The sequence below is a fragment of the Stegastes partitus genome, unplaced genomic scaffold (assembly GCF_000690725.1).
Source record: "Stegastes partitus isolate 25-593 unplaced genomic scaffold, Stegastes_partitus-1.0.2 Scaffold109, whole genome shotgun sequence".
Taxonomy (NCBI): Eukaryota; Metazoa; Chordata; class Actinopteri; family Pomacentridae; genus Stegastes; species Stegastes partitus.
The window spans coordinates 306,539-319,396 of record NW_007577840.1 but is presented as its reverse complement, the minus strand read 5'-3'; the positions used below and the strand labels follow the sequence as shown (position 1 = coordinate 319,396).

At 40.5% G+C, this 12,858-nt stretch overlaps 2 protein-coding genes across 2 annotated transcripts; one reads left to right on the top strand and one right to left on the bottom strand.

Moving 5' to 3' along the window:
- The first annotated feature begins 998 nt into the window (after window positions 1-998).
- On the top strand, window positions 999-3,498 carry fgl1b (fibrinogen like 1B). The gene is made up of 9 exons (XM_008277856.1): window positions 999-1,097; window positions 1,206-1,304; window positions 1,542-1,800; window positions 1,998-2,157; window positions 2,314-2,411; window positions 2,557-2,645; window positions 2,731-2,859; window positions 2,944-3,008; window positions 3,127-3,498. The coding sequence occupies exons 1-9, from the start codon at window positions 1,092-1,094 to the stop codon at window positions 3,305-3,307; spliced, it is 1,086 nt and encodes a 361-aa protein (XP_008276078.1). The 5' UTR covers window positions 999-1,091; the 3' UTR covers window positions 3,308-3,498.
- Window positions 3,363-12,013, bottom strand: thsd1 (thrombospondin, type I, domain containing 1). Its single transcript, XM_008277857.1, has 8 exons — window positions 11,761-12,013; window positions 9,777-9,893; window positions 7,993-8,381; window positions 7,263-7,896; window positions 6,032-6,193; window positions 5,520-5,934; window positions 4,868-5,411; window positions 3,363-4,750 (listed from the first exon to the last, which is right to left on the bottom strand). The coding sequence occupies exons 2-8, from the start codon at window positions 9,826-9,828 to the stop codon at window positions 4,118-4,120; spliced, it is 2,829 nt and encodes a 942-aa protein (XP_008276079.1). The 5' UTR covers window positions 9,829-9,893; window positions 11,761-12,013; the 3' UTR covers window positions 3,363-4,117.
- Window positions 12,014-12,858: the final 845 nt, after the last annotated feature.

The following is a 12,858-nucleotide window of genomic DNA, read 5'->3' as shown; positions in this document are numbered from 1 at the left end:
TTTTTTATTTTTTTTTTAGCTAAATGTATGTCACAGATTTTGGTAAAAACATTGGGAAAACACAAATTAATGTTAAAACAAACTGAGTAGTAATAACCTTTATTTGTATTTCTTTTGTTTTCATTTTTAATTTTTAAAATTTTATATTTTACGTTTTACATCAACACACTATAACTGTAAAATAAAACAGTCATCAAAATGTATTTTAAACTCAACGTGATATATAAATAATAATGTAAGCAATTACTTTAATTGTTTAAAATTTATTTTAGTGCAATACTCAAGAAGCAACACAAGAGGGAGCCCTTCTACATCACACGTTGACTTTCTAGAATTTACTGCTTTTCTCTATTTTCTATCATTATATATTGAATTTATTTGACTGTAAGTTAGATAAAATGCATTTTAAAATAAATAGTTTATTTTCAATGGCGGCTTTAGGTATTCAAATTGGGTAGGTAGTGTTGGTGAACCTGTAATAATATAGATTTTTTATTTGTGTATTCTAGTCTAGTTACATTTTTTACATGGTTGCATTCCCAGGAAATGTTTAGAATTAGAATAGAATAAAACTTTATTGATCCCTTCGGTACAAGACATCAGGGAAATTGCTACACCAGAAAAAAACAACACAACACCAACATAAAATCAGCAACAACAACAGCATTCAAAATTCAAAATCAAAATCAGCATTCACAGAATGTTTGTTTACACAGAAGTTCTGATAGACTACTTATTAAATGAAGAATTATTACATTATAAGATCAACCAGAATATATTTTGTAAAGAATAATTTTATGTTTCAATATGTTTCTGTATGATATTAGGGGGGTATGTGTGGTATGTGAGGAATGATGTCCTCTCAATCTGTCTGTTACAGCTCCAGGATCAGCTGTTCTTTATAAACACTGCACTCCTGGATAAAGGAGGAAAACAACAAACTGGCCAGATTTCAGTATTTGGCAGGATTGTTCAAGCATGAGTCCTCTAATGTGGACCATGCAGAACTGACCCAGACTATAAATAATGCTGACAAATTTTCAGAAGAAAAGAACACTGAACCTGGAGAAAACAAGGGGAAAGGTTGTGAAATGAAGGTAGGCTTGTAGTTTGAAGGTTTTTCAGGTACACAGAACTGTTTTCTAGACTCTCGATCTGTTTAACCCTAAATCTTGAATATATTTTTTTTGTATTTATAATTTCAGATAAATATTATTGCGGGGCAGTTTTTCCTGAAAATCATGCCAGTGTTGCTGTTGTTGGTTCTGGTTTGCCCGACCATGGCTTCTCCTTCGCAGCTGTCTGTGCGTAGTTACTCTTTGAAGGAATATATTTCTGTCTTTGTTTTTTGTATTGAATTTAAAATGTATGATTCAAACAGTAAAAATTACAAACATAGCTGTTAGAGAACAGACATTCCTAGAAGGTCAGAAAGCCTCCATACCAAAAAAAAAACTTTCAGAGACTACTCCCTCTTATCATATTAAACACAGTAGCACAAATGCATATTGTAACTTGAAGTCATTTTTTCCTCATTTAAGGCAGTAGACGCATGTGGACCAGAGGTTGCAGCTCTCAAGCGCAACATAAAGAAACTGGAGAATCAGCTCTTCATCAGGACTTGGCAGGTTGAGCACTTGCAGACACACAAATACTTCCAGCCACTTCAGCCTGTTGTGTCTGACAGTACAGCGCCAAGTGACGCAGCCTCTGACGTAAACCGCAACAACAGTGTGGGTTTGGACAACACACTGATGAAAGCACTCCCATCAGCAGGCAGTTTAATCGTCTATGACAAAGGTAAGAAAAGATTAGTGAGCTGGGAGTTTATTCTTGGGATACACTGCATGAATTATTTTTTTTTTCATATGATATTTACTGAGTTTTGCACACCATTTATGTAGTTTACAGGTCATTAATATCCAACATAAAGTTACTGTAGCTGGGATGATAATCAACAACTTCTAAAGCCTTTTTAATGCTGTGTATCTTCCCAGACTGTTCTGAATTGCTCGACAGACGGAACTCACCGAGCGGCTTCTACCGCATCAGACCCAAAGTACACCAGGATCCTTTTCTAGTCTACTGTGACATGGAAGACGGAGGAGGGTGGACAGTGTTTCAGAGACGTCGGCATGGAAAAGTGGACTTCTACAGGTATCTAAGCAGAGAAAGCAGCACATGTGGCTGATAGTGTGTGGGGAGAAAGTCATACATTCATTGCAAAGTTCTGCATGATTACAATGCAGATGTAACTAAAGCTCACACAGATGTTTTATTTGAGATGATACGCCAGCGTGATTCTCATTTTAGAGACTGGGTGGACTACAGAGACGGCTTTGGGGAATTCAAATTGTGGAATGATGAGTTTTGGTTGGGGAATGAACACATTCATTCTCTGCTCTCAGAAGGTTAGCAATCATCTGTTTCCGAACCCAAATACAACCTAATATAAGTCCCTGTGTTACATACTTTTATGTGTTATATTTAATTTGAACTAATTGCATCTTGTGTCTGATTGGTTGCTTCCTTTTTTTTTGCTTTCTTTGCTTGAAGGTAACAACCTGGTGAAGATAGATCTGATGGACTGGGATGGAAAGAGAAGCTACGCATTTTATGAGAACTTCAGGATCACCAATGAGGCTGTAAGAAAAAACAATTCCACATAACTCCTCCTCTGTCTCCAAAGATCCACTCAACAAACACTATTTGCTCTAAACACCATTCCAGGATAAGTATCGCCTCCAGTATGGGCAGTACAGTGGGCCGGCCGGAGATGCACTGACGAGTAGTGGTGGTGGGGTTGTGGAGCAGTGGTCCTCCTGCCTCAGTGGCATGCAGTTCAGCACCAAGGATCAGGTTAGTCTTCCATCCCTCTTCACCATTTGATATTCTTAGGGTGCTTGTAACAGATGATGATGATGACTGTGAAAACACTGACAGGACAACGACCGCTACCGTCATGGAAGCTGTGCGCAAGAGAACAAGGGAGGTTGGTGGTTCAACAGGTGAGACCTGCACTGTGATTTTTCTTTCTGTGATTGTTGCAGAAGCTATTTGCATTTCTGTAGCAGCTTTAAAAAAAATACATTACATTGAAATAGTTTACTGCCATTCTATCTACAGATGTCATGCAGCCAATCTAAATGGAAACTTCTACCGCAAAGGGAAGTACAACTCCGAGTATGACAACGGCGTGGTGTGGGGGACCTGGAAAGGCCTTTGGTATTCCCTGAGACACACCGCCATGAAGGTGCGGCCTCTGGTTTTCTTGGACACCGCGGGCAGCGGAGGAGGGGGAATATGAAAAACACTGTATTCACTTCTGTAAGGCTAAAAAATAAGAGCATAGACTAATAGTAATGTTTCAGTTCTTTACATTTTATTTTCTCCCTTTTCTTCATTTTTTAATCAAACAGTATTTTTTCATTTTCCGTGAGCATTTCTGTCTACAAAATGTATATTATTTCAGCATTAAAACAAACAGCATAACAGCTACAATGCCTCACTGGTGTTCATATTTGACTCTAGTTACAACCGAACACTGTTGCTCTAACTTGTGCAAATTCCAGGAAAATATGTGGTACTGCTCAGATCACACATTCAAAAATGTCCCTAAACCACATCATAGATTGAGCGGTTGTCACCACAGAGCAGTACTGAACAGTGGGACTTGACAGCAATATAAAAAAAAACAAAAACAAAAAAAACATCACATTTGGTAGCACAGAATAAGAAAATAAAACTGTCTTCTGTTTGTGGGCTTGTGCTTACCAGTGCATGTAGATGCAGGTACAAGGCCATGTTACATGTGACTTATTATGGCAAAGTGTTTTGAAAAGAGATTTTTTTTTACATGAACTATACACAGATTTACAATGATAACTGCAATATAAAAACACAAATAATAAAAAATGCAACCAAACGAACTTGTCTGAAAAATACAACTACAATATCAACATTTTTCTCTCCATTTTATAGATAAATGTGTAACAATACAATACAATCCTTACTGATATGTGGGTACACAGATGTACGAGGAGGATTTAGTTTAGAGGCTGAGGTAAACAATAAATCTAAGGTTCCCTCAGGTGTAAAGCTACAAACCTGATCTGATCTACTCCTCCTCCTGCACACACACTGAGGACAGATCCAGGTCCAGCATCCTCTGCTCTGCCTCACTCAGCCTGTAGGACGAGCCACCGCTGCTGCTGTAGTCTCCAGACATCGGCAGAGAGCGGCAGCGACTCTTTCTCTGCTCTGAAGATGATACACTGAAGGTGGAGCTGCGCTGGCGGCCCTTGACCCCAGAGCAGGACTGAGCCTCCTTTAATTTCCTGGCAAGCATGTTTCTCTGGATAGGCGATGGGCCGCGGCGGTTCCAGTTCTGCTCTGCCCGCTCTATACTCAGCTGATTCACTCCATGAGAACCGGAAGGCCCCACAGCCGGACCCCCAATCCCTGAGATCGGCTCTCCACTCTTTTGTCTTTCCCCAGTGCCATTGAAGTCTGTTTTGGTATGTTTCTCAGATGCTGTCATGCTGTTTGTGTTGGTTCCTATGTGTTTTACTTCATTATTGTGAGTAGAAAGCGTCGTTTCCATCCAGGGCTTCCTCTGGTCATTCCTCTGAGGTCTGGATTTGGTCCACTCTGAGGCTCCATGTTCTGGAATGGGGTAAGAGCGATATGGTTGTCTCTCCCATCCTCCTTTGTTCCAGCAGCTTCCTTCAGGAAGAGTGCGAGATCCCACCTGAAAAGGACAATGCGTGACAAAATGTTTGGTAATCTCGACCAATTACTGCACTAGTAAGATCTACAAATACATAAATCAAATGCAACTAAATAAAATAATAAGTGAATGGGTGACCTGAGTCATGCTCCTTTCTCTGAACTGTCTGCACTGTGCAGACGACGGTGGCTGGAATTTGGTGTCATTAAAACTGGACGTCCGCCTAAAATACGGATTCTTGTGAAAGGTGTTTCCGCTTGCTGCATCTCCTCCTCCTTCCCTGGCACCTGCTAACCCGCTCCTCTCTACCATTTCCACCCAGTCAGCGGTGCGGTCGCGCCATTTTGAACTGCCCCCACTCGCATGAGTAGAGACAGGTGGACCCAAGATTAGATCCACTCTGGGACTCAGTCTGTCCGGCGTGAGTCTAGAATTGAGTGGTGGCAGCTCAGAAATGGGAGTTGCAATACAAAAATGGTTGTGGTTAGCATCATCGTGCAGGCCCAAAGGGAGGGGAGAATGAGAAAATCCACCCGGCGTATTAATAGGCGAGCTGGTGGGCGAGGCAGATGTCTCAACCATGGTGTCATGGACAGGACTTGAGGAGACGTGATACAGCTGTGTGGCCTCTTTTAATCCCTTCTTCTTCATCTCTTTCAACTGCTGCTGAGCCAACCGGTACCTAGACAAACAATGGTATCTCATTTTCTCCAACTGGCAGGTGACAAAATAAGTTTGACAATAATGTTCTGTTCTTGATGAAAGTAATATAAAAATATTTTAAACATACCCAAATATAGATGGCAACACCTTCTGACCAGTTGGAGACAGCCTTTCTGGGTCTTGTGAGAGTGGCATCACCAGAGTCTGTGAGACAGGATGACTTCCCAGGGAAGGCCTGTCTTTCTGTGCGACACCCACACCCCCAGATGGGCCATGACCGTCACACAGACTGGGTCTTTGGAGGCTGTGGCCACAGATGGAGGCCTCATCTGAGAGCTTGCGACCCCCAGGAGAATGCATGGAGCCTCTGCGGACAGAGCTGCACTGAGGGGTCTGGCAAAACTTTCTCCACACGGTCACCACAACAGTGGCCATAATCACGGCCAAGCAAAGGGAGATACCGACCACCACGACCATGTTACCACCCAGGGGTGTAGCTCCAACAGCGACAGGCGGGAGGGATGGAGAAGGAGAGGGTGACACTGGGGAGCAAAGACAAACAATGAGTCTTCAAAACAGACAGATTTCTGAAAGTTGGATGCAAAAATGAAGAGGCTGGATGTAGTATAGTGGACTGACCGACACAGTTCTCCAGCGAGCAGAGGGACTGTTCCTTCACCATGCCGGTGCACTGCAACCCTCGCACACCAGAGGGCAGTACACACTCGCGCACTCGTTCCCTCACCCCTTCTCCACAGCTCACGCTGCACACGCTCCACGGCTGCCAGGGCCCCCATGACTCTGCAGATTACAAGTCAAATGTGAGATTGCAGATAAATGTAATGTTTAAAATCCTTAACTCTGTGTTGCTATTTTTCTAAGTTACCCAATTATTGCATGCCAACTAGCCCACAATGCTCATCCATATTGTCAAGAAAGATTGAGGTTTTTACTGGGCTACTTTCATGCAATGCTGGGGCCACTTTGAGGTAATAAAATGCAAGTGGTTGTATAGCAAATTACTACTACACAGAGCTGAAAAAGACTCAACCATATCCCATGACTTAAACCAGTTAATCTTCAAAACAGACCAAGCGGGGACACGGGTACAAAGCATCTTTTTATAATGAGAATTAGATAATTGACTACTTTATTATGAATAGCCCAGTTGTGTGTCTCTAAAGGGACAGAGTATTTTTTAGAGTATAAATAGTGGCACAACCTGTTGGCAGCAGGTTACAGGGCTTACTTTGTGTGTTGTGGAGATAAACTGTGGTGACACTGACATAATGGTTTTGTATGATTATATACAGTTCCACAATTTCCTAACATAAGAGAACATGCCAGCGTAGTGGCTCTAAATCTGACAACTCAGATAATGAGTGATGTTGTCATATTACTGGGACATACCAGTTAACCCTAACTTCATTGTAAAAAGCCACGGTGGGTCTCAAGAGGTTATTGCTCTTTACAGAGAACAAACTAATGAAAGTAACTTTAACTGAAATTGTGTGAAATCTTCATTTGATGATTCTGCTGGGACATAACAGAACATTTATACACACAAAATCAGTATCAATAGATAGTCGTAACTACAAACTACAAAACAAGGCAACATTTTAAAAAAAGCACTTTTTTTGTTTTAATCATTAAATACTTGAACTAGCAGTTGAGTTTTATCCAACACTGGATTTTTAGCAATCTGGGAAAATCTGGCTGAATAAACTAAAGCAACTCTTTCACTCCCTCAAAACTCAAATCCCTGCACCCTTGACACACTGTTGACACTACTGAATGACAAGCAGAAGTGCATTGTTAATGTATTCTTGGCAGCTACCAAATGTGAACGTGTCTACCTATTAAATCTCACCTGCACTCCTGTAAACCACCAGACAAGTCTGCGCTGGACTAGGGGAGCGACTGAAGTTGAAAACAAAGCGAAAGCAGTACTTATTTCTTCCTGGATAAAACAGGGAGCAGTTGAATTCTGTCTCGTTCTCTCCCTGAGTCAGCCAGTTATAAGCCAGTGGAGGAGAAGAAGGCTCCTCTGATCCAATCACTGCAGAGGAAACAGCAACACCTCTTCCAACGCCCGCCTCGTTATACAGCAGTATTTTCCCATTGATGCTTGCACACGGTGGGGTTATCATTTTAACAGTCATAGTCCCTTCACAGCCACTCTTGTAAGCGTTGGCATTTTCCACCAGCAGTTTATAGGAGAATATACGGGACAGGTAAAGAGGTCCGGAGCTCTTCACCTCCTGCGATGTGTGAGGGGACCGTAGAGCCACTCTTATGAAGTCTTTCTCAGTGAATGGGAAGGCACAGGGCAGTGCGACGCTCTGGGAACGGAGAGGTTTGATCGGGTGTCGAGTCCTGGCTCTGACCTTGTCGATACTGTTTCGCCCTATCTGGTTGTACTCCATGTAGCTGACTTCCAGGAAGAGCGCCGAGTCAATGCCGCTGGAGCAAGACTGAAAGTGTTCATTGGTGGATATCCCAACCTGGAAAGGGGTAAAAGATGACAACCATTCTGATCATCATTTCATAGCACAATAAGACAACATTCTAAGTTAAGGTTGAGATCTTGTTAGTCTTGCCTGAAAAGATCCTGAGTGGTTTCCAGCTCTGTCCACAGCAATGTGAAAGGTGGGCCACTGCACCTGTAGTTCTGAACTCCACCACCAGGTAGTGCTCTCTACGCTGTCGGTTCCATTAGCGCGAGAAACAATGGTGATGCTGGTCTGCCTCAGCAGGAACCGGAAAGTTCCCGCGTATAGGAAGCAGGAACAATCAAACTCCACCCTGCCGGTCGGTTGGTTGTTGGGGAGAGTCCTGGTCAGAAGGGTGGTGTTGGTCTCCGTGTTGACCAGAGACAGGCTCATGTTGCGGATGCTGCCGTTGCTGGATTTTGCACTGAAGTCCACAAACACGCTGCCGTTGCTAAGGGCAACGTGGAAGGAGGGCCAGATGCTGAGCCCAGCAAAAGCTACAGGAAAGAATGCACAGAAGTAGATAAGGAAAAAGAGACAGAAGAGTTCACCAAGTGTTCATGAATGTTTCCTACAACTTCTGAATATGTCCACGATGGGTAAAATGTAGTCTCACTGATTTCGTACTTATTGAGTTTTTTGTACTCATGTAAGTTTTGTGATGTGACTTTGTCAGCTGTTACTCTGCCCATTGGGTGTATTTCTGGTTCCATTTACTGCTCTGATTCAATGATATGACATTTTCTTGCAGTGGTATGTCCTACTATCTGTCTAGGTGTTGCTATTCATAGGTAAAGCTGTCTTATTAATACTGGATGCAGGACGCAGATATAAGCCTCCTACTGGCCACTAATTTCACGCGGCTTTGTCTTTCCCTTATGCTTTCAGTGTGTTACCGTTTTCTTCACTATCAGAAACTACAACAACCTCCACGCAGCAACCTACCACACTAAAAATTTCAGGTTTTGCCGTAAAGCAGCCCTGCTAGTTTTTTTGTTTTTACAGTCTCTCATCTCCCTACATGCACCTAAAGCAATTCCACCTGTCACTATTTTGAGTAAACACCAAAGCTGCATCCTTCACGTCGCCTCGCCCATCATGAATGTGTTGGGCTTAAAGAAACACAGAGTATTTTTTCTTCTACTGTTCTGCAGAATGGGCTGGCAAAACGTGACTATCTAATAATGACTGGACTCTATGAAAAGTGGAAGTCAAACGGGGACTGTCAGTTTTAGTTGACATCTTCACAAAATTTAGAAAGCATTCTGTGGTAAATGTGAATTAAATGCTAAGTGGTGTCACTTTGGACAACATAATTGTGCATAATGATTCATATTAGAAAAAAAAGTCACTTGTGTAAGAATACATTATTTATAAGCCTGCTGATATATTTTCAATATCCAGCATCACATCCAATGACCGCACAACCACAAATGATGTCATTTACTCAGCACGGATAAATACTAGTTCTCGGTACAGACACAGTGGATCAGCACCCAGTAACAGTTGATATGCATCAGAAAGCTACACATCATACAGACAGTAAGTTAACCAATCAGTAGTTCACTGATGAGCAGAACCTCTGCGTATATTAGTATCAGAGTAGTACTCTGGGAAACAGAAGTAGTAGCATGTTATTGTAAGAGCTATTGTGTTGTGTAGGGTGTAAATCCTGTTATTCAAACCTCACATCCTCACAAAGCTAAGGGGGTACAAGAAAAGGAAGAGGCTGACCCTCCATTACCACCATTCACTTGTCTACTGTTTCCTTCAACTCAGCTTCCCTCACCAGTTGAAATAATCTGATGCACATATTAAGGCTGATATGTCCTCTACCCGTTGCATTAAAAGTCTGAATTTTTCCAACATTCAAAAGAGACCATGACACTCACCATATCCCATGAGCACCAGAAGAAAGGGCAGCAGTGAGACAGCCTGTGGCATTCCGATGTCTGTGCCTCTTTTTTCTCCTACACCACATGACCGTCCTATTCCACCATCCCTGACCTCTAGAAACCAGAGGCAGAACACAACATGAAAGAATGAGGAAGAACCTACAAGAAGGCAGCAGTGTGTGTAGGAGAAGGCATGGAAGAAGAAGTTGACTCCTTCGCATTTACAAACAGGAAGGCCTGAGAATGTCACAGTGGACATGAGTTTTCTGGATTTACTGTGGCGTCTTCCTCTTCCTTCCATTTTCACAATGGGTAAGGGGGAGCTGCCGTCACCACAGAAGTCCTCATGGGGGAGTGGGCATTGTTCACAACAAGCAGTTATAATAATAGCAGGTTTAATAATTAAGGGTTTTTTTTATTTGGAAAAAAAAAAAGATTAATCGCAACTAAAAAATCTAGTTATAAAGTGCTTCACAAGGCGGCAAAATAAAATTGGTAAAATTATCAACCAAAACAGTGTTGGAAAAAGTAGAAACTTTAAAAAAACAAAACAAAATAAAAGACAGTTCAAAGGAAATAGAAGAGGTGTGCCAATAAAAGAAGGGATGTAAATGTGCTTATTATTTATCACATTTAGTAGTGATGAATACTCACGCACATATTTATTATTATGACTTTTAATGATTTTCTGTCCCACAAAAAAAGAAAAAAAGAAAAAAATCACTCAAATTTAGACTATTAAAGGCTGCTTTGAATGTCATATTAGGTAATCAGTACATCTTTAAAAAAAGTTAATTTAAGCTTATTATCTTAACAACACAATAACTTATTGGCTTTTCCCCCCTTTGCAATCTTTTTAAATGCTGTAAAGCACTTTGTGTTGCTTCTTTGGATGAGAAGTGCTGTATAAATAAAGTTTAATTGGATTTGATTAACAAATTGGTACAACCATTTTTTTTTTAACTTTACCATAAAGCATTAGTCATAATTTGAAAGCTGAGTAATGGACAAAAAGGATAATGTTCATTTCTGTTCCAGCCATCATTAATGGTTCAGTGTATAAAGGATGACTGAAACACATTTTACTTACTAATAAATCTGTCATATCACTAGTAAACCCACTTCAACCTCCTAAGACCTACCTGGACATCACANAATGATTTTCTGTCCCACAAAAAAAGACAAAAAGAAAAAATCACTCAAATTTAGACTATTAAAGGCTGCTTTGAATGTCATATTAGGTAATCAGTACTTCTTTAAAAAAAAGTTAATTTAAGCTTATTATCTTAACAACACAATAACTTATTGGCTTTTCCCCCCTTTGCAATCTTTTTAAATGCTGTAAAGCACTTTGTGTTGCTTCTTTGGATGAGAAGTGCTCTATAAATAAAGTTTGATTGGATTTGATAAACAAATTGGTGCAACCATTTTTTTTTAACTTTACCATAAAGCATTAGTCATAATTTGAAAGCTGAGTAATGGACAAAAAGGATAATGTTCATTTCTGTTCCAGCCATCATTCATGGTTTAGTGTATAAAGGATGACTGTAACACATTTTACTTACTAATAAATCTGTCATATCACTAGTAAACCCACTTCAACCTCCTAAGACCTACCTGGACATCACAGTTTGGGTTATATTATCACAGTAAGATTTTTTTATTTTTTAAATTAATATTATTGCATTATTGTTATTTGTCGTTATTTTTTAAAATATTTTGTATATGTATATTTATTTTCTTTATGTTTTTTTATTATTATTCTCTTTGCTATTTTATCAGATCAAATAGCAAAGAGAAATAATAATTTTAAAAAATGCAGGTTAAGTGTATACAATAGATATAACTATAAATTAGTGCTAATACTTTTAGCTAAAGCTAGCATACATGGTTAGCAATACAGATGCAATTGAACTTGGGAAACACAGCAGCCTGCATTGTTTTGTGTAAACTCGCTGGAAAATAAAGCCGTTTTACTCACATGTCTCGTTGACTCAGTGAAGTATTATTCCTCGCCACTTTTCCCAACACAAAACCCGCAATAAGTGTCGCTCCATGCGCTCCTCACACATCTCTTCTGCCCGATACGCGCCTCGGTGTGGGTGAGCGCTGCGGCTCCAGCTGCTCTGACGGTCAGCAGCAGCGGCAGAAGGGCGGGTTGAATATTATTATGTGCAACTTTCTCTTTTTTTTTTCCTCCCCTCTCATAATACAAACGTAGGCTACAGCACTTCTAAAGCTTAATAACGAATGCCTCCCTTTCAAATCATGCCAAAACTTTATGTTATTTGTCTTTTAATACAAGCCCTTCACATTCCTGCCTATGGGGATAATAAAAAACCAAAACATGCAAAAAAACAAATAACAGGACACTCAGTGGTTTGGAAGTGGTTCTGACACTTTTGGCTCTTTCAGAAACTTAACACTCCCATTATGTTACTATTTTAAAAAAGGCATTATAGACAAACTATTGCACCAATAGAAGATCCTCCTCCAGCTCTGGCAGTTGAAGCGCTGCATTATGTGAAGTGAATCACTCTGGAGATTGTTATCAGGTTTAACTCCAGGCACCTGGATCATCAAAAGAGGTGCCTGAGGAAAGTCGCTGCATGGTGAAATATGTGAATATGTGAGCCTTGTGTAGTTCAATCCTCTCTGCGGCACATAAATCAGTTTTTAATAGAAGGAGGTGTGAAAAGGTTTGATATAAAAACTAGTGGCTGCTTATATTCATGAGGCACATTGGGAATAATTGTGGATTTTAATTGCCAAAGCGTTTGGGTAACAATAAACATTTTAATGCAGGGTAGTAGTGTAATCACGTCACACATAGAACAACTTCTTCTACACTCATGAATGAAAAACTTCCCTTACATGAGAAGACACTAAAACCATTCAGGAGTTGTTAAATTCTTTGTGCAGAAAGAACTCGTTCAGTGTCATGCAGGAATCTGTAATTATGATGATCAGACCTGGCCCAGTTCAACTCTCAAGATTTCCTGAACCAATTGACTTATTCCACAATCAATAAGTGAGCCACATGGCAGGCTAATCTAATCAGCTCTGCAGACCTTCACTT